This window comes from Podarcis cretensis, assembly GCF_951804945.1.
Source record: "Podarcis cretensis genome assembly, chromosome: 8".
NCBI classification, from domain to species: domain Eukaryota; kingdom Metazoa; phylum Chordata; class Lepidosauria; order Squamata; family Lacertidae; genus Podarcis; species Podarcis cretensis.
The window spans coordinates 52,033,287-52,059,155 of NC_137177.1; the positions used below are offsets into that span (position 1 = coordinate 52,033,287).

Genomic DNA, 25,869 nt, shown 5'->3' on the forward strand with positions numbered 1-25,869 from the left:
TAGTATTATGAGCACCGGAGAAAAATATTCCTGTTTTCCTGGTGAGTAACATGGAGCCTAAGCAATTAGCACAAGGGCAGTCACGGCCGAGAGATTTACTTGCTGCTGTTAAATTATTGCGACTCAATGCACTATAAATCACCCAGGGAACACATTCTGCCTTCTGCCCACCACATCCCTAGACAATTTTATGCTTGTGCCCTGGTATACCTCTAGAGATAACTTTTTCTCCTCCTTTTCCAAACAAGCATGCAACCAAAATCCACCCATATGTGACAGAAGAGGCTGCTGTTTATTGCCAATATCCTCTCAATCCGCTATTGATTTGCCAGGAGACCTCAAACTCTGTGGATCATTAATTGCACTGTTCTTGATGCATTAAAAAAACAAATGTAGCATGTTATTTGAGCGTCTCTTTTAAGTTGGGCTGGTGGAATGCCTGCATAATTTCTGACCTAGTTTTGCTCTTGCAGGCACCTTTGGTGAGATGGAAGAAGGGGACGAAGTTCCTTTGGAGGACCACAGCCATTCGGAAAAGGAGGGAGGCGCTTCTGACCGCGAAGGCTCCGTGGAAGGCGATTTGTCCAGCTCCCCTTGCAGCGAAAGTAAGTTCCTTTCTTGTGCTGTGCCTTAACTTGCAGGTGGTGTTGGGGTCCAGCTCCCATCAGCCACAAGCCAGCGGGGCCAATGGTCAGGGATGAAGGGAGTTGTGGTCCAGCAACATCTGTGAGGCTGCAGGTCCCTCCGCCCCCCCCCCCCCGCTCTGATAGGTGAAAGGATTGCTGTGGTCATTCTGTAGAGAAGGAAAGGCAATCTGCCCATGCTCAGAGGTGCAGTCTTTTATTACTCCTGTTTCTCATATGGGAACAGAAAAAGATGCAGCTCAGTGGTAGTGCCATGGCTCAGCGGTAGAGCATGTGCTTTGCACACAGGGGGTCCCGGGTTCAATCCCCAGCATCACCAGATACCGAGGTGGGGATCCTGGAGAACTGCTGCCAGCCAGTGCATGCAATATTGGGCCAGATGGACCAAGGCTATAACTCTGCGTAAGGCAGCTTCCTGTGTTCTTCCACTGTCTGCAATCATACTTAGGGTTTGTAACATTTGCAAAGCAGATTGTGCACATTAACTTGGAATCCTTACAAGAGACTTGTAAGATAGATCAGTACTATTGTCCCCATACTGCAGATGAACAGCCTACCCTAAGGGCTGCTCACGGCTTCGTGGGAGAGGCAAGACTTCAACTGGGGATTTCGTAGCTCTGCTTCTTATAGCCTCTGTGCTGCTGCTGCTGTTGCAGCAGCAGCTCCCTGCTCTGGCTCAAATTTCAATCAATAAATTCTGCTCTCTCCCCACAGCAATTTGTAATCTAATTAAGGGTCTGAGTTTCTTGCTACTGCGCCTTGAAAGACTGCAGACCTGGCTAGGTAAATGCTGACCTAGAAATGCAAAACACACACACACCCTGCTTCTGTCTCCCAGCTTTTTAGAAACATGAGTTGGCCCAAACAATAGTGACTGTCTTATTTGTCCATAGAAGCAGCAGGAATATTGAGGCTGTAATACTATGTGTGCTTACATGTGAGAAAAAGTCCCTAGAAAAGAGCAAGTTTAACTTCTGAGTGTTAATGTCGACAAGATCTAATTGGACTACTTTTACCTCTCCACACCTCCCTCCCTCCCTCCCCCTCCTCTCTCATTTATTTATCTATAAAGACATTTTTATTATTTAAGACGATTTTATAAATAGTTAAATGTTACAATTGAAAATAGAATTTAAAAACACATTTCTCAAAAAGGAAATCAGATAACTGCCCATGAGTCAACTCATCCTTCTGGAAAAGGCTAGACAAATAAAAAAGTTTGTGGCACCCAACAAAATGTGTGTCAATGTTTGAATGTTACAAAATAGCTTAACAGCATGCAGCAGGAAAAATACAATTGAAAACAGAATTTAAGAACACATTTTTCAAAACAAAGAAATCCGATAACTACCTATGAGTCAACTCATCCTTCTGGGGAAGGTTGGACAGATAAAAACCGTTTCTGGCACCCAACGAAGTGTGTACAGTGTTGGAGGTTGTGTTAAGGCCCCATCTGTGCTAAATATTTAAAGTTAAGAGGCCTCTGTTGCCCTCACAGAGCTACAGTTCCCAGGATTCCTGAACCCATTAAACCACTCTAGGAGTTGTAGCTCTGTGAAGGAAATAGGGGTCTCCTCTCAGCACCAAGCAGACAAACTACAGTTCCTGGGGTTCTTTGGGGGAAGCCACGACTGTTTCAAGTGGTATGGTAGTGTTTTGAAAATACAGTGCCCGCGGTGACTACCCCCCAATGCACAATGTGTGCTCTGCCAGGTAGGGCTGCCATGTGTCCTCTTTATCCAGGACATGTTCTCTTTTTCAGGGGTAAAATTTAAGACAAATTGCATCTATTTGCTTTGAATGGCCATCATGGTGTCCTCTTTTTTGCTCTTCAATATAATGTCAACCCTACCCAGGTAATGTGCTCCTGTACCTTTTAGGCCATAACAGGGTTCCCTAAAAAAAGAATATGTCATAGAACCCAACTTGGATGATGGTTATTATATTATTTACTTTTTTCTTTTCATCCCCCCCGCCCCGGTTTCTTTTCTTACTTATTTGTTGCATTTATATGGCAAGGCACCCAATGGCGTTTTAAAGCACTAAAACAAATGATATAACATGTAAAGTTGGCTGCAGGGGACAGAGGGCAGTCCGACTGAAGTAGGCCCTGATGTGTGTGCCTCCTTCGCTCGCCTCTTCTTCCTCCTCGCAGGGCAAAAACCGGCAGAAAGGGCCTGCTTCATATTCCTGCCAACCGGTTCCCATTTGGTAGTGGGACATAACCTAGAGCCTAAGTTGTGTGTTTTGGTTTCATTTTCCACTTCTTAAATGGTGGGTGTGCTTGGATCTAAGCAGAGGGTCAGCAAATTTCTAAAGCTGTTTTATTTATATATTTATATATAATAAAAAACAAGGGAGCATAAATAGTAATATTCGTAATTTGATTATCTCCCTGATAAATGTCAGGCATTATTTGGTGACCCTTGGCCATCTAATCTTTCCTCTTTCATGCACACGTATGCACACACATTGAGCGTTGAGCCAGTGTGGTGTAGTGATTTAAGAGCAGTGGACCTGTAATCTGGTGAACCGGGTTCGATTCCCCGCTCCTCCACCTGCAGCTGCTGGGTGACCTTGGGCCAGTCACACTTCTCTGAAGTCTCTCAGCCTCACTCACCTCTCAGGGTGTTTGTTGTGGGGGAGGAAGGGAAAGGAAATTGTTAGCCGCTTTGAGACTCCTTAGGGTAGTGATAAAGCGGGATATCAAATCCAAACTCTCCTCCTCCTTCTCTCATCCCCCTGGCACGGTAACTGCCATTGTCCACGCACAACTGCATAGATGTCTATTAGGAAGCTATTAATCTCTGAGGGACTTGCAGGATGTTTGGGACCTGGTGCAAGAGCAGTGAGGCAGTTTGTGGGTGGGTGGGAAGCCAAGTGTTTTGTGCAATGGCAGATTTTGACCCACCGAGCTAGTCTGTAGAAAAGGAAGCAAGAGATTCCTTTATCTGATTTTTAAGGCTCTCTACAAGAGCCTCAGGCTGAGGGGTGGGGGGTTGTGGGTTGCGGGGGGGGGGGGGAGGTTAGGGAGAGCAGAGAGCTCTGAAAGCTCCAGCCTGAACAGTGCACCTGGCACTAGCGCGTCGTGATAAAAGGAGGCGATAGCACATGATAACGCACCGGCTGCAATAACTGCTGCTCCTGTGGCGCATAGCAAAAAGCTTTCAGCGCGATGGATAACAATCAATATGCCAGCCACTTTGATTTATAGCCAAAAATAATGGGACTTTTATACCCGGCGATTGATTTATTTGATGTTAATCATCCACCCCACCCCCCCATTCCCACCTTATCACCTGTATTAATAATCACCAATCGCCGGTGACGTCACCACCCCCAGGCACCCTTTATGGCGCCAATCGATTGGGCCATGGTTGTGGGGCCTTATTTGGCGGTGGTTATTGGGGGCCTGGGTGCAAAGGCAAACATGCCCTCTGCCTGCTAATCTTTCACGCTGTCTTATGCAGATAGGCTTATCGGCAGGATCTCGAACAGCAGTTAATGGGGAAAATAATTGTCATCAAGTTGCTATGAGTCTGCCACCGGGAGAGTAGGCCCAGGAAGTAAGTTCTCTTTCCCCACCCAATTTTCTTTTCTTTTGTTTTTTCTCTTCGTCAGCCAGCTGGCGCTGGGAGAAGCCGGATGGGAGGCCTGGAAAATAAGGAAGCAACTCTGAGCCCCCCAAATCATCCAGTCACGGTTGATGTTTGTCTCACACAAGCTTAAAGTGAAGCATCCTGGGAGTGTTCTGGGATTGCCGGCTCAGTGAGCAATTCAGCAGAGGCTCTCTGTTATGTGCCCTTTCTACATGGGCTGCGTTAGGTTGGGGAATAGCCGTAGATTGGTGGAAGAGCTCATGCATTGCTCGCAGAAGGCCTCAGGTACAAACCCCGGCATCTCCCTGTAAGTGTGGGAGAATCTGGACAACTGCTGCCAGTCAGTGTGGACAGTACTGAGCGATGTGGAGCAATTGGCCTGGCTTGTTATTATGCACTTTGAATGACTTGAGAGAGAGCGTTCCTGAGCAATTGGCATGCTCATTCTGATGGCTTATTTTGTTTTGTTTTGTTCTGTTCTGTTCTGTTTTATCAAAAAGCATTCATTTTCTGGGAAGTTCTTTTTAATCTCTTTATAACAAGGTGTGATTGACCCTCCTGATATTTTATTGCCGAAACAGCTTGATAGGTAATGGTACTGTACGACATCTTTATTTTCAGACTGCTTGATACTGATTTTATCTTCTCTTTTATTTTATATTATCTTTTTCTTCTTACCTTTTTTCAAACTGTTAGCTGACCTGGAGATTTTATGGAAAGGCAAGGTATAAATGTTGGCTGTGGCTTCTTCTCTTTTTTTAGGCCTTACTGGCTGCAAATAAGCTTGAAAATAGATCGAGAGTGGCTAGTAAAACCTGATATGCCCAAGTGAGTCTTGGCAAGAGAGGTAGTGTTTAGCACTTTGCATAGCTCCTTATTCCTACTTGTTGCCCTGTCTTCAATTTGAATAAATTTTAATTTGCACAATTCATTTGGATTTTAGGCTTTTCATTAAGTTGTTGTTTTTTAAAGTAAGTATTGAGTACCAGTGCAGCATAGTGGTTAGAGTGTCAGACTAGAACCTGGGAAAGCAGGGTTCAAATCCCCGCTCGGTCATGAATCTCAGTGGGTGACCTTGGGCCAGTCCCTCTCCCTCTCAGCCTAACCTACCTTACAGGGTTGTTGTGGGGATTAAATGAAAGAGGGGGAGAACCATGTATGCCACATTGAGCTCCTTGGAGAAAAAGGTGGGATATAAATGCCACAAATAAATAAAACATTGCAAAGTATGTCTGGTTTGTGGGCTCTGTCTCCAAACATCAGGTACTGGGAAGATATAGAGATAATACACAGGTAGGGGGGCCAACTTAAATAAAATATGGGGGGGGGGGAGGTAAGCCACGCCCAACATAATCACAAGATGCAGCAGCACACACACACCATTTGAATGGCAATGCCCATCAACTGAGCTCAAATATTTTATTGGGGGAGTTGAAGGGGCATCGGCCCTTAGGAGTTGGCTGTTATGAGGATGAGTGATGAGACAAGGACTGCAGCAGTCAGATTCATTATTATCTAGCAAGCAGCTCTGTATGTTGATTGTCACCTTGTGGGGTTTCCTGCCATCCTATGCATGTCTTTCTATCCTTGGTTGGGAGCCAGTTCCACATATTAAATGTCATTATTATTCCTGGGCCTAGTTCTTAGACATCAGGTGAGAACCCAACCCATTCACTGAAGTCTAATTCTCCCAGACATTAGGTGAGGTGATAAACAATTCACTGGACCACTTCTGTCTTTGAAAACTGAAGGGTGGGGGAAGCACAGCTCACACGGTCAAATGCTCTACTAGAATTAAAATGAAATAATTTCCTGCACTTAGAAAACAGTTGTCTCCAGAAGACAAGCTAAGCTTGAATCCCTTCCTGCTGACACACCCCTCTCCAGTATGCAGGGGCTGGTGTCATTTTGGATAGAAGGTGTCAGGGAACTGCCATCAGCTCAGAGGCGAGAGGTGGAAGGGCTGTTGTGTTATAGGGAACCTCCGAAAATCTTGCGAAGTAGTTCCTCCTCTGGCGAGGAGGGAAGTCCAGTGGAGAGGAATTGGTGGGAGCAGGGGATGCTAGGGAGAGCCTCAACACCGAGCCTGAGCAAACCGGAGGGGAGGGAAGTACCCCTTTGCCAGCGCCCATTCTGCGCAGTAGGTTTAGGTGCAGGGAAGGGAGGAGAAGGTTGGGGGTCACGCGACTGTTATGCTGGAGGAGGTATAAGGACTAGCCACTCCCAGATTCTGCTAGCGAGTGAACCAGACATGAACTTGCAACGCTCTTCACTGTAAATAGCTTGCACTAATCATAAAGCCTGGAAAAGACAGGTCAGAGTCTTGCCTATTTGCCTATTTGCTCTCAAGCAACCACACCAGCACCTGACAGAAGGGGTATGGTATTCACCCATGTGCATCCCCACGTATGGCGTGAAATGGTACAGACCAGACTCAGTTCCATGCAGTACAATTATGTCCTGATCGTCCCACTTGCTGTGTGGGGGAGCTAGGTCTTTTGCTTTCTATCTCCAAAGAACACCCCCTTCTTAGCCATGGCGAGCGCTCTGTTCATGATGCAGCTGTGTGAATGGCTGTCTTAAAGCTGGGTCATGTGACTTGGCTCATAAAAGCCTGGTGCACCTGAATGGCTGACCATATTTTCTTCACAACCCTCAATGATTCTGAATGATGATTCAATGATTTCATTACTTCAATTTTCAGAGACTGAACTCAGAGAGAGCTTGGAGAGCCCAAAGGAGCCAGATAAACAAGAGATTCTGGAGAAGCCCCAGGAGCCGAAGCTTTGGAACGGGCCAGGTAAGTACCCCCGCTCCTCCTCCTGTCTTCCCTGCTAAACCAACCCAAACTCCCCTAAGTAATGAAAAAGATCTCATGCAGGTAGGAGCAGGCCTGTGCTGCTTAACTAAGTTCCAAACTGAGCACAGATCTCTCCAACCAAAATTGGTTTTTAAATGAAGGCAATCAATCAGAGACTTTTAATTCTTTCCCCCTTGATTGATTGACACCTTTTGGGGAATCCTGAAGGACAGTGTCTTTAAGAACGCGAAGACTTCTTCAATAATTTGAAGCAAAAATCGCCACGCTTAGGGAGAAAGTCCACCGTTAGTGTTTCCTTTCTACATCAAATGTGGGGATGTTACAGACAGAGCAGAGCTAAAAAGCTACTGAAGGCTAGTAAGCTCATGGGCCCTGAGTATTGCAGAAAGCCGTGAGTTTTAGGAAAGCTGGATGCTGCTCATAGTCCCCCCCCCCCTTCTCACTGGACTTTCATCTGTAAACCAACAAGTCATGCAGAGAAACAATTGGGTGTGCCAGTCTCCATCTGTCAGTGGAAAAGTCTGTGAGTGTGTGATGAGCTGGCGAACAGCAGCTTGGTTATATATGATCTGGGGTGGAGGGGGATGGATGTGTATTTAGAGTGATAGGGAAGGATCCTTAGCTAAGCACCTGCTTTGCATAGTCCCAGGTTCAATCCCGGGCATCTCCAGGTAGGTCTGGGAGAGAACCTTGCCTGAAACCTTAGAAAGCTACTGCCTGTCAGTTTAACTAATTCTGAGTTAGATGGGACCATGATTTGACTAAGTATCAGGCATAACTCCCCTGACAATGGAGGCAGAGCTTGGCCATTGTGGATTGCTTTTCTGTCCATGAATTTGCCTAATCTTCCTTTATCCAGGTTCGTGGCCATTACTGCCTTCTGTAGGAATGAGTTCCATAATTTAACAATGCACTCTGTGGAAAAAGTACTTCCTCTTCTCTGCCTTGCAGCCTCCCACCATTCAGCTTCATTGGAGCTCCATGAGTTCCAGTGTTATGAGAGAAGGAGGGACATGTCTCCATCCATTTTCTCAATGCCATGCATCGTTTCATGAACTTCTACCATGTCGCCTCTTACTCACCTTCTCTCCAGCCCAAAAAGTTTCCTCAGAGAATAGTTGATCCCACCCCCCTCGATCATTTTGATTGCCCTTTTCTGAATGAAGCCAGTAAGCTTCCTCCTCCTTAGTGTTGCCCTAAGATGGATCTAGAATGAGTTTGATCCAAATGGGCACCAGGCATCACGGTGTGTCACTGAGAATGGCAGCCTCCGTAATCTCCTAGAATGGATCAAGGATGAGAAATCTAGTTCCAAGTCTGTGAGACTGCCTCAGGTGTCTTAAAAAAAAAAGTTCGTCATTTCTTACTTATTTGTGGAGGAGGGCCCTTTGTTGTTTTCTTATCCTTCCTCCTTTCCAAGCACATCTCATAACTGCAGCTTTTGCTTTATGGCTTTTGCTGCTTCAATTGAGAGGATGACCAAATTCATCCTAGCAAATCCACAAAGACACCCGACCCCACTCCACATATACACACAGCCTCTCGGTCACTTTGTAAAGAACTCCAAAGTCCAGACTGCCTTGAGTCTCCCCCCCCCCATGCCCTGAATGCGAATCCCATCTCCCTCGGCAGCAGCAGTTGCTTGTGAGTATTATAATATTATTAAAAGGCTTTATACGCCGCCTTTCATTACAAGAAGAAATACTAGGGCGGTTCAAAGAAATGAATAAAATCCTATCCAACGGCAAAATAACAAGAACAAAACCAATTCTAAAAATGCAGCTACCCATAATTAAAAGGCACTGTGAAGCAACAACATTATAACATCCATAATTAAAGTATATAATAAACAAGGCAAATTAAAGCAGTGTAACAATAAAGAGAAACCATTAAAGCAACAATGAAAGCAGAAGATTCAAGTCAGGAGATAGGAAAGTGAGAGTCGCTTCTAAAAGTGTTTGTCTGCTTTCTTCTTCTCTTTCCCCTGCCCCAACATACACACAGAAACACACACACACACCACTCCCTGTTCAGGAAGGGAAATGTCTGTTCACAGCCAGGCTGATATCCCCAGCGCTTCCTAGATGTATTGGCCGGAAATATATCTGCAGGACTTCCCTCGCCACTACCTCCTCTGTCTCTTCCTTGGTTATCTGCTCTTTCCCACCCCAGACCTTTTGGCCTCGATGGACGGATGTGAGGCTGCTCTGCTCATCCTTGGCTGGCCACATGGCGCAGCATCCCCTCCTTCCTCCCACCCACCCTGCCTATGCCTGCTCTCTCCACTGCTGCTCTTCAATCATCTCAGAATAGCACAAGGGAGACTCAAGATGCCCAAATCCCTTTTGCCAACATACTAAGAGCAGAGTAATGGTTTATATCCAGCTTTGCTTACGGGACCCTTAACCTTGACTTTGTCCCTGGCTCAGCCCCAAGAACTGGGTGGTTGTTGTCTTCTGAAGGGGTAGGATGCTCAGCTGATGGCACAACAACCAGATAAGACAAAGTACTCCTTCAACACTTTATATTGTTTCATTGGTAATGTAAGAGGAAAAATGACAATTACTCATACGTAATCTAAGCACCACCACAAGGGATCCTGATTAAGCATTTAGCTATTTGATGCTGAATGTTATCTGTTAATTCTCTTCTATCCTGTTTCCCCATTCTTTTTCGTAGAATCATAGACTTCTAAAGTTGGAAGGGACCACAATGGTCATCTAGTCCAGCCCCCTGCAATGCAGGAATCTTTTGCCCAATGTGGGGCTCATACTCATGACCCTGAGATTAAGAGTCCCACGCTTTACTGACTGAGCTATCCATCAAAAACTCTCTTTTCATTTAAACCATTTCATGAACTAAGAACCTATACACTGACCGCTAACAATACACCCGTATATGGTAATTATTAGTGCAAATTTATTATGGTTGTTGTGATATACAAATGACATGAGAAGTCTTGGTCTGTATCATTTATTATTCCGATGATCCTTGTTGATAAAACCCAACAGAAAAAATGATGGCAAGGTTCTCCTTCATGCAACACATACTTAAACTGGGGAACTCATTCCCACAGGAGGCCACCAACTTGGTTGACTTTAAAAGAAGATTAGATAAATTCATGGAGGATAAGGCAATTAATGGCCACCAGCTATGATAGGTATACTCTGCCTCTCCACCGCTGGAGGCAGTACTGCTTCTGCATGCCAGCTCCTGGAAACCACAGGAGGAGAAAGTGGGTGGCCACTATGAGAACAGTTTGTTGGGCTTGATGGCCCTTTGGCCTGATCCAGCAAATACTTATCATGTCCACATATAATAGGGGTGGTGAATAAATTTGATTTAGTTTGCATTTAAAGGTGATCCCTCCCTAATTTGTGCTTTCCAATACAATGTGCAAACCAAAACACAGCCCTTCTTCGAAATTCGCATTTCTCTGAATTTTGCAATGTAGTTCTCTAGTCAAGCAACGTGTACAAAGATTTGTATACTAGTGTGCATAAAAATGCATGCATTGTTGAAAATTGCACATACCAAAATACATTATATTAGAGATAATTGTTTTAAAAAAATGTGCATATCAGGCAAAAGTCATATTAAAAGGTGAATGTTATATTATCCACATGAAGATATTGATGAATTTGCATGATGACTTTTTTTAAAAAATAGTAACTGATATAAAACGTGGAGAACTGAATTTAAGACTGGAAAAATGAGAAACTTGGAGAAACTGAAATTGACCCATTCATCCATCCCTTGCTCTTGGTTTATTTGTTACATTGATATTTTTCCTCTCCTCCAAGGAGCTCAATGTAGCATCAAAGGCCTCCCCCCTTTAAATCTGTGCAACAATTCTGTGAGATAAGTTAGGCTGAGAGAGTAGTAATTTGTCCATGATCATCCTGTGAATTTTGTCACCCAATAGGGATTTGAACTCAGACCCTTTAACCACTACACTACTGCAGCACATTGCATCCAGCTGCACTGGTCCTCAGTCTTGTCTGCAGATGGTGGGTGATGATAGGACCAGCACATGAGGAACTGTGTACACATGATCAGGATTGGAGCAACTTGGACACAAGAATTCTCCCACGTCTCTTCTTTTCTTATGCTCCCCAGGGACAACATATCTCTGTACTAGGAATTGAGAGGAATAGAGTGTACAGCTCTGGCTGCCCTGCGTGCCTTAAGACCATGTCTAGGCTGAGTTGGGTTGGGATATGCATATCAACCATAGCTCAGTGGATTGGTGTGCAGAAGGAGCTAAGCTCCATACCCGACGTGTTTATGAGATCTGGTGGCAGTGGATGGGAAGAAGAAACCTTGTGAGCATCTGGAGAGCCACTGCCGATCAGCCTAGACAATGCTGGGCTTGATGGACCAAGGGCCTGACTCAGTGTAAGGCAGTTTCCTATGTTACTGTGCATAAAGCACCAGCCATGGTGTCATGGTTAGAGTGTCAACAGTAGCATCCTGCAGACCAAGGTTCAAATCCCCACTCAGCTGTGAAGCTCACAGCATGAATTTGGGTCACTCAAAGGCTCAGTAACATAGGAAGCTGCCTTATACTGAATGAAACCAATGGTCTGTGTAGCCCAAACTTATCTACACTGACTGGCAACAGTTCTGATGAGTTTCAGGCAGGGTTCTCTCCTAGCCCTGCTTGGAGATGCCTGGGATTGAACCAACGACCTTCTGCAGAACAGCCGTTCTACTACTGAGCTTACGGCTCTTGGTCTCTCAATTTGACCTACCTCACAGGATTGTTGTGAGGATAAATAAGGAGGGGGGCGTAGAGTCAAGTTCCATCTTGAGCTCCTTGGCAGAAAGGTGGAATATATACAAATGTAACAATAAATAAATAAACTGCAGCCACTAGTCTTCATATCAAGTACATCTTGCAAAATATACTTTTCCCATCCTGTTTTAAGTCTGGCACCAGGTTGCTGTCAAAGCTTCCTTAGAGCCCCCCTTATATTTCATTGCAGCTTTCTTAAAAGGTCAGGAAAAACACCTTTTACTGTTTTCTATCCACTCTCTGCATGGAGGGCCTTCCTTGCATCTGTGGAACCCATGCAAGTCTGAATCTGCATGGTAGGATCTTCCTTGTGTAGACTTCTGCCACTGCATGTTGTGGGTGTTCTGTTTCTAATTTCTGTTGACGAGATGTGAACTGGGACTCCAAAGTTCTAGCTTCCAGTTGTGTGAGGGAAGTGCACTCTGAACATGCTCATATGCACCTTCCTACCAGAAAAGTCCCAGATGTTGTAAATGTTGCAGTCAGTGGTTTGCTTAATTAAGTTCCCTGAAGTTGAAAAATAGGTCCTGACACTGTATCCTGGATCAAATTCATAAGCAACCAGAGTAAGGGTGGCAAGTTGCTTCCTCTTCCTTCCCCCCCCCCTTGTTCCTCCCTCCTCCCCCCACCAGCCCCCACTGGAGTTGGTTATTTGCATTCTTTATGTAAAAGAGATTTTATTATCGCCACTGTGCAGCCCATCTCCACTCTGGTAATTGGAGTGATATTAATTTCTGTGTGGCTGGGAGTTGATGTGAGTCCGGCGATGCTGCGGCGATAGGCTTTTCCTTTCTGCGCTAACCGCCGCGATAGGCCTTCTATCAGTCTCTGTGCAGGCACCACACTTATCAGGAATGGAATGGGTAAAAAAAAAGGGGAAAGAGGAAAAAAAGGGAAACTTTGAGCAGCCTGAATTTCTTCTTTATCTGGCAGGATCCGCCGTGTGTCAGCAGTGGCAGGCTAGGAGGATGCTGTGTGGAGGCCAGGCCAGGCGGGTGGGTGGGGGTGGAGAGAGTTGTGTTTTTCAAAGCTCCTGGGTGCCATCCAGTTTTGTCCCTCCCAAATCTTATTTTGCCAAATCTTCCTGCAGAGCCTTGCTGACTTCTTGAGTGGCCAGGTTGGTGTACCTCAAACACTTTGCCCAATCAGGCACCTGTCGGCATCCTAGGTGAACATGGGGTGCTGCCTTATAATGAGTCAGACCATGGTCCATTGAGGCTCAACATTGTCGCTAGTAGCGTTTCCGGCCATGGCTTGAACCTGGGACCTTCTGCATGCAGAGCAGGTGCTCTGCCACGGAGCTGCAGTCAAGGTGAAGTTCTGTAGGCACAACTTTATGGCCATCATTTGTTAGATAGGGCTTCCATGACCAGACTGGGGGCCAAGCCCATCTCCCCTTTCAGGTTCCTCACTAGCAGAGCTCCGGAATCATCTGCAGCTTCTTTCCATGTTCTGTGTTTCCTTTTCTTCCTTTGGTCCCTGGAAGGGCATGGGAGATCAGTAGAGGGCTGGCTGGTGGGAGTGGGGAAATCCTTCCCATTCAAGTATGAGAAAAAAAATGGATTGGGGGCTGATGAAGGATCTGAGCATGCCTTCTACCTGTTGCAGGGCTGCTGCATGGAACTGAGAAGCATAGGGGGAAAGCTCACTTCCATGTACTCAGTGCACTAAGGTTTTCTTGGGAAGTTGTAAAAACTTCTCCTTTGGACCCCTGCAAGAAAAGCTTGGCTGGGCACATCTGGCAGGGATGCCTGAGCATCTGGAATCTTGCATTGGAATAAGACAAGGATAGGGAATATCTAGCCCTTCAGATGTTGCTGGATTACAGCTCCCACCATCAGTTTGGGTTTCTCTCATCTTACCATTTTTCCAGTCTGAACTTCAGTTCTCCACATTTCCACATCAGTTTCAGGTGTGTGTGTACGTGCACATTTTGCGTAAATCACACATTTTTGCAAATGCCAATATGCATTTTTGTATGTCACTTTCACTTATATTTCCATTTCTATACACACTTTACCTTAATATATGCACTTTCATACATGATTGCTTGGCTGGAGAACTGTGTTGCAAAATTTGGAGAAGAGCAAGTTTCAAAGTGGGGCTCCATTTCAGTTGGTGTATTGTTGTCTTTAAATGCCAACTGAATTAAATTTCTACTCCACCTCTGTTGGCTATGCAGGCTGATAGTGTCATGAGACTCATTACATTGTTTCCCCATTCTGATTCTGTTAAAAGTATTAATGAAAATCCAAGACAGACGTTTTCAAGGTGCAGTTCTAGGAAGAACCCTGGCTACTTAAGAAGCTGGCAAAGGATGTCCTTATATGCTCCTCCTCTGATTTCAACAAGCCAATCGCCATCTTGGATGGGCAGGACCAGGCCTGCTTTGGAAGCTTCTTCCCTGGAGACTGCAGTCACATGGCCCACCACATGGGGCAATGATCATCACTTCCTGAAATTATGTTGATCTAGTCCAGGGTCCTGCTTCCCACATGGAGAGCAGAAAGGCGCAGGAGCCTTGTCCCTCAGTTGCACCCCCCCCCCTAATCTGAATATAGAGAAGTTTACTGCTTCTGAACCTGGAAATTTCAGTTGTGTGTACTGAAGGTCCGTTTGTGAGGAACCCTTCCTGAAGGGCAAGGATGCTCTAGCACATCTCTCCAGGGATGTGCTATGGGGCTTGGAGTACCCCATTGCTCCTGTTTCAAGTGCCCAGTATTTTTGCACCACTCTTCCTCCAGCACAGGCCTCAGCAGGGCAGGCTGCCAGGCGTGGTTGGGTGGGAGAGGATGAGCAGCCGTCCTTCACATTTCTGATAGCCCCGCACATTCATGCGCCTCGCTGAAATGAGAAAGTCAAAGGAAGGAGAAGAAAATGAGAGGGAATTTTTTCCTCCCTTCTCTTTCTCTTTTTAATCTTTGCTATGACCTTGTTCGCTGGAGGGGTCTTGGCTGCTTTAAAATTCTGATATGCAAATAGCTGATAGCTATAATCTATAATCCTCAACTTGGGAGCGTTTGCAGATGTAGCTGCCCATTCTGTTTGACTTCCTGTTCTTGCAAGTCTGGCTTGTGGCGTGTGTGTGTTTCCCCAAAATAAAATAAAAAAAATGTTTAAAAACCTCCTGAGAGTTTCTAGTTGCTCCCAATAGAGTGGGTTGCCATTTCTGTAATGTGCCCCAGAAGTAAGAGGGAGGGGAGGAAGCGGGCAAAGTCTCCCGAAGTTGTTTCTTGGCAGATCCCATTCTGTAGCAAAGGTGGCCTGGACTAGTCGTTGGAGAGTAGCTGGCTGGTTGTCGCAGGAGCTTTCAGTCTGCAGCAGCCAATCACAAAAGGAGTGTTGGTGGCTGAGATCCTACGGCTGCAGTGGCCTTGTTAAAATGCTATTGGTGAGAACAGGGAAGATGGTGGAACATTATATTGTTGTCCACCACCCAAATCTCCAAGCAGTGCAAGATTCCAGGGGTCCCAGGTGCTTATCCATGGTTCCTTTTGGGAATGAGGCACAGTGGAGACTGAGTCTTTTTGATATATTGTTTATTTGCACATCTATGCAACCTGAGCCTATGATGGAGGGGTCCTCAGCATCAACACCCCAAGAAGTTCTGGTTTCTCCCATAGCTGCAGCCCTGGATTCAAACACAGACCAACCATCATGCACTGACCCTCTCTCCAGCTTGTTGCCTTACCAGCCTGCAACCTTTTTCCTTCTAGGCCACATCACAGCCAACTCTCAGTTCTGCTACAAACTCTGTTTTCTAACCAGGGCCCCCACTCATTTGCCACCTGGCCCAGAGTCCCTTCTCTTTCTTCATGGCCCATCACCTTTCCCTTTGTTCGTTCTTAATGGTTCCACGGTGATTACCCTGTGAGGAAGCTAGCCTGGCCTATGTTGTAATCCTTGCTGGATCCAGGGGTTCAGGAGACTTGATTTACTTCCAACACTGACTGGGTCTAGGAATTTAGGGGAGTCTGGCACCGCCGAACTCACAACACTATTCTTCCTATGTGGAATTCTTTGCTGTAAGAACTGTCTTCCCCCAAAATTTGTACCCTCCAGTGTTTTGGGCTTCAACTTCTAGTGCTGTCTGGTCTGATGGGAGTTGTAGTGCAAACTTCCTAAAAGGAGTGCCAGGTTGCATTGGGTTGGGGGCACAGCTGCCGTAAGAGCTGGAAATAACTACTGGATTGATACCTTTCAGAGGGAACTGGGCAAGGTCAATGAAGTCAGGTCTATCTGCTGCTATCAGTGTGTAAATGGAGTCCTCATGTCCAGCAGGTTTTTTGTGTTGAAGTTGCTCCAGCCCCTCTGGCTTCGTATAGCTTGAGCCCTTGTGTTCTTTGTACCTGATATGGGGCCCCTGTTCTCTTCGACCACCTGTGTGGCGTTAGGATTTAGCCCCCAAGTATTTATTTATTACATTTATATCCCAGCTTTCCTGCAATGAGCTGAATACATACTTCTCCTTCCCATTTTATCCTCGCAACAACACTGTGAGGTAGGTTAGGCTGACAGCAAGAGACTGGTCACCCAGTGGTCTTCATGCCTGAGTGGGGATTTGAGCCCTGGTCTCCCATGTCATAGTCCAATATTCTAACCGCTACACCACCCTGGCACACTGATGGCGCAGACACACCCCTGGTTGATGTCTGCAAGTGAGAGTCTCTTCCCATTGCCCTGAGTGTTGTTGCCTGCACACAGCCACGCCCACGCACCGGCTTTGAAACCTGGGCTGATGCTCTGTGTTGTTCTGTGCTAATAAGCCAGGCAGAGCTTATTATGGTCCCGCATCCAGATCAATATGTGCCTCAGCATCATGGGATTAGCAGAGAGGGCCCTCCTTCCATTGCAGCTTCTCCTGTGCTGAGTGATATCCATGCCTTGTGGATAGATCAAGCTCCGCAAGCATATTTAAAAGAAGCGGGGGAGAAATAATTGGGTTGTGACGGGGCACCTTCTCCACCTGTAACTCAGCCTTGTGTTTTACTGCCCTATTTCCTTTTTATGGGCTCCTTTGTTTTCACACCCTATCGAATATTCAAATGTATCTGCGACCCCTGAGCCTCTTTATGGGGGGTCGTTTGTCACCTTTTATTTCTTTTTTGTCTCCCGGTAAAGAGCTCTTGCCATTAATTACAGGGGCTAAGGACCTTCCCGCCAGCCTGCTTTCTCCTTCCTTCAGTAACTCGGAGGGAAAGAAGGCTGCTGCGTTCAGATGCCTGAAGCTTTTGCTTTTTCACTCCCCCTCCAGAGAAGCTGCTAACATCCCCTTGCACCCAAGCCCACGGGCCTTACCTTTACCTGCTCATGTCTGTATCTCACCTTTCGGGGACTCCAGGGAGGTCTCCTATCCAGCCTCTGGCCTGACGCAAACCTTCAGCTAGGTTGCCACACAGCATGCCTTCAGAATATTCCCCAAGACCGCATTCCTGAGCTAGTCCTTTGGCTCTCAAAGAAAAGTGGGGGGGGGGGTAGGAAGACACAACTCCTTGTAAATTTTCCCTGAATGATCTGTAGGTGGTTCTTAACTTGCCACAGGCAAGCGTCTCTTTGTAAGCCTGCACTCTTCATTAGCAGGCCCCTTCCGTATTTCTGGGCATAGGTCAGCTAGCATTAAGGCATGTTGCTCATTTAACTGTATGAGTTCTAGGCACTCAATTTAAATACATGAGGGAGAAAACAATATTTCTAAAGGGACAAAAGCAAACATCCTTTCATCAACATAAGAGTTATCCCCTCCCCTTGTCTGTCATGTAGAGGACATGCTGGTTTTAACCTGCCGGGTTGTTTTTTCTAAAACATATAGTTTTAAAAAATAATACTTGTTTTTCAATTTGCTGACCGACAGGTGTAAGCATCTGCTTAGCTTTCCCACCAAAATATGAAAGATCAGACCAAGATCAGACCAAGGTGAGCTTATGTATCCCAGCATCCTGATTTCCACTCGGGCCAAGCAGATGAGTCTGGGAAAGCCCAAAGAAGGCATGGCAGAAATAATACTGTTTTCCAGAGTTGTCCCCCAACAGGAACGCTGCATTTGAGCATAGATTTCCCTCCAGACATGGAGGACCTGCATGTCTCCTCCAGCAAAAGTCTTCTTCTGGGCAGGGGGTTGGACTCGATGGCCCTTGTGGTCTCTTCCAACTCTATGATTCTATGTCACTTCCAAGCAACCTTCAGTTCCAGCATTCTCAGTGTTTAGGAACCGGCTGCTACATAAGCAGTTGCCTTGCTGGATCAGTAAAATCTACCCTGTCCACCTTTCTCTTTCCAACTGTGGGTGCCCTTGGGAAGCTTGCGAGCAGGGCATGAATACTGTTGGCTGATTGGACCAAGGTACCCTGCCACTGGACTTGGAGGCTCCATTTTCCTATTACAGCCGATGATCATGGATATTGTCTGAGCCACAGCCAAGGGGCGACTGTTGCTATCGAATTAAAACAGTACACACTAACCCCCCCCCCCATTTCCCTGGCCTTTATTTTTGCTCCATCTCCCACCCCCAGCCCAGCTCTTTTTCCTTTCCTTTCCTTTCTTTTTTTATCTGTGCTGCGACTCCTGTCTGAGTAATCTCTCCCCGCCTGAAGTTTTCTCTGCAAACCTCAAGGTTTATTATCAGGCAGCACAGGGCAACGCGAGGCGGGACGGCCCGTTCTGATGGACAGGGCAGGGTTGGCCACCATCTTCCTGATTATCTTTTTGTGCTTTGTGTGTGCGTGTGTGTTTCTCTTCCCCTTCACATTGGTATGTGTGGGTGGGAAAAATTATTCCAGCTATTTTTCTTTATCGCTCATAGCAGAGTTTTACACTAGATAGTCCTATTTGTTTTAGATTACCGTGCTGGAAGGGAAGGGAGGGCTGGGCTGCAGCAGCCTGTTGCATTCTGGGGCTGAGGCCAGCCTTGATCCATGAAGCACATGATGCTTTGCAAAACATCCCAGGCGCTGGTGTGTTCCTTGTATTGAGAACTGGTGTGGTATTAAGAGTCTAGTGCTTATAGTGTGTTGAACTGAGACCACCCTGACCTGGGTTCACTTCCGTTCTCAGCCACAAATTTGTCCTTAGCCTAACCTACCTTGCAGGGTTGTGGTGAGAGGAGAAGGTAGGCAGAACCCCTTAGGCTAATCAGAGTTCCTGGGAAGGGAGGGCAAGCAGGAGAAATAAATCTGCTTTCCTCTGTGCATGCTCAGGAACACCCTTCTGATGCCACACCAGGTGTTCTAGGGTTAAATGGCTCTGGGGTGACGCCCTGTGTGTTCTGCCGGACTATTTAAGCAAAACCACTTAGGAAGGGAATTTTTGATGGGGGGGGGGGAGAAGCAAGGTGGGTCATGCTGGTGCTGATAAGGCAGGCCAGCGTAAAACAGAAGAAAAGGCAGTGAAGAGTCCCTCCTTTTATGAGACACAATAACCCACACCCTGGCGGGGGAGATAGGATCACGGTTCATTCCAGGCCTGAATACACCGCCCTTGCCTCCAGGATATGATCAGACCCTCCAAAGCCCATCTCCCTATTGTCCCTTCTCCTTGGAGCTGATGGTATCAGGGACCAGCCGGCCAGGACTCCGGTTTATGAGAAATTCTCTAAAGGGGTGTGTGGGGAGGCTGGAAGCAAGGTGGCGAGGGGGCAGGGTGGGTGGGATAAAGAAATAAGACCTGGTATTGGGGGTGGGGAAATGGCAGGATGCTGGGGCTTCGGGCTGACGGGGCAGCCCAAAAATTGGTGCGGGGGTGCGAGTTGAACTATTAAGGCAAGGTTGCGACAGCGTCAGAATAGAAGGAGCTTCCTTCTGGGTCAAACCAGTGGCCCAGCTAGTCCAACATCCTGTTCTCACAGTGGCCCCAATGGAAGCCCACAAATAGGACACAAGAGCAGCAGCAGCAGCAGCAGCACTCTTTCCCATTCGCAATTCCCCTGTATACATGTGAACGCTTGGCTAGCTGGCTGTTGCACCTGGAGGACACATGTAGGTGCCCTTGCACACTGCCTTGGGTCCCCACACTGCTGTAAGAAGAGGGGTGAATGTGAAAGGAGAAAATGGCAATGTACATGTAGTGGTAGCTTTATTACTCGGAAGTGGTCCTCTGTATCCTTCACCCATTGGCAAGGGAGGATCTTTTGAGCTTGAATGCTGTCCTCCCCTCATGGAGGCTGGCTCCACCTCATTCTTGTAACGGCAAGCCACAGTTTTCTTTGGGGATCCTAGGGCAGCTGTTTAGGAGGCTGCCGTTTTGCGGCAGATTCGGCATCATGGCCAAAGGTCTCTTGTTCCTTTACGGGATGCTTGCAAGGCCCGTGATTAGGGGTAGAGAAGTTGAAGAGTTCTAGCAGGAGCGGAAATTGCCAGTGTTCCCTTATTCATCCGAAACAGAAATCATTCCAGTGAATATGATCGGTATTCACTGTTGTTTTTCTGTCTTCAAACAATATGGAATCAATGACCTCACCTCCTATTTACATTGCATTTCCTTTGCACTGAGACAAGCGAAGTGATAATGCAGCATTAATAAAATAGTTAATTATGTCCGCAGCGGACAGCAAGATGGAAAACATAGCGTTTAACAGAAGCTAAACTGCAGCGGAAGGGAAACGGTGCTGCAATGAATGTGGGGCAGAATGCAATTCAGTGCCTTTTTGCATCTCTAATTAGGGATAAGGGCGGCACATTGGCTACCTATGAACGTTTCCATAGGTGCTGAGGACAAAGTACGTGTCCAGAAGGGGAATGCTTGTACTTCCTCTTTTCCCATTCCCTCCCGGCTTTCTCCGCTTCCTCTGCCACCTCCCCCTGTCAGATTTTAGATTGAAAAGCTCCACAGGGCAGGACTCCACCTTGTTCCCCGTTATGCTGTAAAGCGTCATGCATGTTGACGGGTCTCCATAAATAATGATAGAAAGAGCAGCGATAATAATGGTGGCAGCTACTATCCCAGCGCCAAAAGTTCTGGCTACGTTCTGCACTCCACAATTAAATCACTATCAAGCTGCTTTGAAATCTTTGATTGCCTCCAAAGAATCCTGCAAGTGGTAGCTTGGAGAGGAGGGTCTCTGAAAATTGTATGGCAGTTCCCCCAGCTCTTTTTGCTCCCAAAATTCCTCGGTGGGTTGTTGTGATGGCTTTGAAACTGGCTTATATTTGAAGTATAGGCATGGCCTTTGCCGCTCAGAATTTGGGTGCTCCACCCCTGCCAATCGTTGCACAGGGCAGCCGCTTAAAAAATTTGATGGTAGTTTGAACTCTTCCCCCCCCCCCACTGCCACCGCCCACCCTGGTATAATCCAAATCCTGATGTGTTAAAACTGTTGCCTCCGTTGCCCTGAGCCTGCAAAGAAGAAAGAGAGTAGAAGGGGGCTGTGCCTTAGTCACGAAACTGCCTTATTGGCAAAAGAGCTCACCTCTTGTCCTGTAACTGTGACCCTTTGCCTAAAACTCCTGCCTTGGAGGTTGGGGGGAGGGTAGACAGGTCCACGTTGCTATCCAGGCTTGGTAAGAGCCTCCTCCACTAATGGGGTCAGGGTTTGCAGAGATAAAGATTTGCTGTTGTTAACTGTGTCAAAAAATCAATAAATCCCCAGTGATGCTTGGCTGCGATAGGAGAGGAGAAATCCCCAATAGCCAGCTAAGTGGCGGGGGCTGGGTATGTGCTGGCAGTGAGGTAGGGAGGGGGGGTCGGCGGCGGTCCGGATAAGCGGAGACCCTACAGAAGAAGAGAGGGGACTTGGGGGTATGTGAATTGCCAGCCCCATACTTCCTGAAATGCAGTCCTCGGTTACCAGGGCGCCATTTTGAAACGGAGAGGGACAACGGTGAGTGGATGTCAGCAACCCAGACGCAAAGATGAGGGGCAGAGCAGAGCTCTGAAGACTGTTCCTGCCGAGGGAGGGAAGGAGGGCCACGTATCGGATGGGCTGTACCTTGCCCCACCTTGCCTTGCTGGCAGGTCTGAGCCGCTGCGGCTTGAGCGTACAGAGGTGCGACAGGGCTCTCTCTCTTGGTGGGGAACTTGCGTTGGCAAGCTAGAGAGACCTGCTCCCTGAAGCCACTGTTGGCAAGGAGCACAAGGGCTTAAGTTTGGTGGCGCAATTTCATCACCCAAAGTTCAATTTCTGTTCACATTTAGTCCTGGGATTGTGAACAACTGGGCTAGGGGGAGGGAGGGACATTCCTTTTTAAGGTGAATTTGCCTGGTGTGCAACAGTATAGATGTGTGTCAGAGAGATGTCAGAGAATTCTGAGAAACCAGAAACAGCAGCAGTAATTGTCAGTGTCTGCTTATTTGTTGCGTGTCCAGAACAGAAATCAATCCAGCATATATGAATGTTTTTGTCTGTTGTTGTTGCTTTCAGTCCACAAACAATATGTAATTGATTTCACACACACACCAAATTTGCACTATTTCCTTTGCACTTTAACAGAAGGAGTAGAATAAGGAAATGACAACGTAACCTATGTGATGAATTATGCAATTTATGTAATTTCAGCATGGCGGACAGTGAGACAATGTAGGTATTGGCAGAAGACCAACTGCAGCAGAACAGAAACGGTTCTGCATGTGATGGATACTGGATGTAATGGAAAGCCATGCCTTCTTACAAGTTTGCTTCCCCTCTTCTGTGGGCTTCTGACTCCTTAGATTCCACTAATAGGCAAGTGGGAATCTGCCACGGACATGGGGGAATGAAGGAGGGACCCCTCCAAGCCCCTCCTCTTTTTCTCTTTGTCTAATTTTAACGCCCAACAGCTCCTTTGTTATTCCCAAGGCTACCCCTGATTACTTGAGCATCTGAGCTGCCAAAGCTGGGATAATCTCCTTAGCCCCTTTAGAGATATTTTCTTTTGTATGGGAAGGTGAAGTGTAAAGACGTTGCTTGTACGCAGCTTAAAAATGCTCCCCAATCGCCCCCTTCCATCTTATCAGGCTGGTGCTATCACGCATCGTTTTGCTACTTGAGTTGTCAGTTTTAAAATATGTATAATTCCCTCTGCCTCGTGTTTGAAACTTCTCAAAAGGAAAACCACCTTTTTTGACAAACATCCTCTTAGTCCATTTCATCAGCACCTGTAATGGTTATAAGGGGTTACTTGTGCGTAAATTGCCGTTACTTTCAGCTAGATTGCCTGGCTAACCATGCCTCGGCTGACAGCCCTTCACTCTGTGGCCGTTCAGTCGCTTGCAGAATCCGTCAGTGGGCGTTTCTTGAACCTCTTCCAGCATAGAAGTTGTTTGACGCCAAGTCTCAGCCTACTCTCCCTGCGCGGAACTCTTCTGCGCAAGGAAGGAGTGGGCAGAGGTGTGCCCGTGCTCTCTCCACTAGTTTCGGGCGAAGAGTCTTGGAGACCCCTCTCCGAATCCTCCATCTCCCTCCCTTCTCTGCTGGTGTTGCGCTGAATTCCTTCCCCTCTGCTGGTCCCCTCTCCTGCATCGCTCGGGAGCCTTGCCTCCACCTCTCGCTCCGATGTCAGTTCCCTGACAGCACCCCTGCCCATCAGAGCCGGGGAGGTGTCTCTCAGAAGCTCACAAGTTTGGGTATGATGGCACCGGCCAGCCCTTGTTTCTGGTTCCCAGCTTATAGTATGCTGTCCCCGAATGTGGAGGTGGGCAAAAAGCAAGTCCATCTTTGCACAGTGCCTAATTAACTGATTGAATTCCCTGACACATGATGTGGCGGCCCCCACTACCTTAGATCACTTTAAAAGGGAACAGCACAAGAGTGGGAAGAGGAGCAGGCAGTCAACCGTTATTAGATATGATGGCTAAACTTATTTAGTTATAATAATTTACATCAGCCTTCCAGGTCCCATCAGTTCCAGCCAACTGAGTTTTTTGTTGGAAGATTCAGGACAAGACCAAAAAAAGCACTTCTTCGCACAATGCATAGTTAAACTATGGAACTTGCTCCCACAAGAGACAGTGATGGCCATCAACTTGGATGGCTTCTTAAGAGGATCGGGCAAATTCATGGAGGACAAGGCTATCAATGGCTACCAGCCATGGTAGTTATGCTCTACCTCCATGGTCAGAGGCAGTAATGGTTCTGAATACCAGATGCTGGAAACCACAGACAGGGAGAGTGCTCTTGTGTTTGGTTCTGCTTGAGGGTTTCCCATGGGCATTTGGTTGGTCACTGTGAGAACAGGATGCTGCTCTCTTGTGCATGTTGACCCTTTATATGTCACCTGAGAGACTTACGGTACCTGTTCCCTTGAATATCTTCAATGAGAGTCACCAAAAGGTGAAGTCAGTTGCCATCATGCCTCACTGGTTGGGTTCCCTAGCTTGCCACTTTGGAAAGCAGGAAGCTAGGCTACATGAGTCCATCTACACAGCTTAGGTTTAAGCCAGTGATGGCCAAACTTGGCCCTCCAGCTGTTTTGGGACTACAACTCCCACCATCCCTAGCTAAGAGGACCAGTGGCCAGGGATGATGGGAATTGTAGTCCCAAAACATCTGGAGGGCCAGGTTTGGCCATCACTGGTTTAAGCTATCTGAAAGACCGTTTTCCCTCATAAGAACCTGCCCCGAGTTTTGAGATATTCGGGGATACCCTTCTCTCGGCCCCGCAACCTTCACAGGCATGCTTGCTGGGGTCATGGGAGAGAGTATTCTCGGTGGCTTCTCCAGATTTTTGGAACTCCCTCCCTAGAAAAGCTAGACTGGCTCCCACCTTGCTGACCTTCCTTCGGCAGGTGAAGACTTTCTCGTTCCAACAGGCCTTTGGGAATTGACTGCTTTTAGTTAAAAGGATGGTGCCATGCTGTTTTCATTGTAATAAATTTATTTTATTGTAATAATTTATTAGTAGTAGTAGTATGTTTTAAACAGATTTTATTTATGTACAGTTGTACCTTGGGAGTTGAACGAAATCTGTTCTGGAAGTCCATTCAACTTCCAAAACGTTCAGAAACCAAAGCGCAGCTTCTGATTGGCTGCAGGAAGCTCCTGCAGCCAATCGGAAGCCGCAGAAGCCCCATCGGATGTTCGACTTCCAAAAGAACATTCGGAAACTAGAATACTCACTTCCGGATTTCAATTATTCAGGAGCCGATTTGTTCAGGAGCTTTCGAGATCCAAGGTACGACTGTATATAGTTTTGATTCTGTCAATGATATACCGTATTTTTTTCGTCTATAAGACACTCCCATGTATAAGATGGCCCTTAATTTTTGACATTATTTTTTAGGGGAAAAACCTTATCTTATACACGGAAAAATATGGTAGTTTTAATTCTACCAATTTTTAATTGTTATTTTTCTGGTTCTTGTTTTTATCGGTAAGCTGTTTTTAGTCCCATCAGGTTAAAAAGGTGGGGTATAGAGAAATAAAATGAATAAATATTCTTGATCTGAACCAGCAGGGCACACACTGTCTTTCTGCAGCCTTTGAAATGTTGATCGCCTATGAATCTTACAAGAATGCAGGTCCTTCCAGTATGGGTCAGTTAGGTACCAAGCTGGAGTTGGATCTGGGTTGAAAATCCCATCTTTGCCATGTCCTGGGATGGCCTACCACATAGGACAGTTGTGCAAGTGAATACAATGAAATTTTGATGTCCTGTTGAATCACAATGTGGATAATCCTGGACCCTTCTTTCAGGTTAGGTTCTTGGCCCAGAGAGATACCACCACAGTCAGGAGAAAGCAAAAATAAGACTTTTTTGCTTTTGCTTGCATGGGTGAGGAGGTGACATTAGCTGAGAATTTCTTATTTCTATTCTAGAGGAGCTAACTGCAGCCAGCACTTTGGGGAGTGGTCGGGTGGCAATCTCCCTTTGTATTTTTCCCATTTCTGTTTTAATAAAACAATTCTTACTATCTTGCTTTTTTTTTTTTAAAAAAAAGAAAGCTTTGCTGTCATCCTTTGAAAACGTTTTTATCCTCCACATTGTAGTTAGGGGCAAGCAAACCCAAGGGCCACTGCCTGCCTCTACATGCTTCCTAGTTCCTTTCTCATTATCTTAGGCCCCTTTCCCAGCAGTGCTTTTTTTATCAGCTTATGATACT

The 25,869-nt window shown here is 46.6% G+C and overlaps 1 protein-coding gene across 5 annotated transcripts in view; it reads left to right on the top strand.

Moving 5' to 3' along the window:
* ZFPM1 (zinc finger protein, FOG family member 1) overlaps positions 1-25,869 on the top strand; it is a 119,073-nt gene that overhangs the window by 58,566 nt on the left and 34,638 nt on the right. For all 5 annotated transcript variants that reach the window (XM_079988722.1, XM_079988725.1, XM_079988721.1 and 2 more), the window contains exons 2-3: positions 474-605; positions 6,948-7,043. In XM_079988722.1, the coding sequence (XP_079844848.1) occupies positions 474-605; positions 6,948-7,043 (228 nt within the window). The remainder of the gene's footprint in view (positions 1-473; positions 606-6,947; positions 7,044-25,869) is intronic.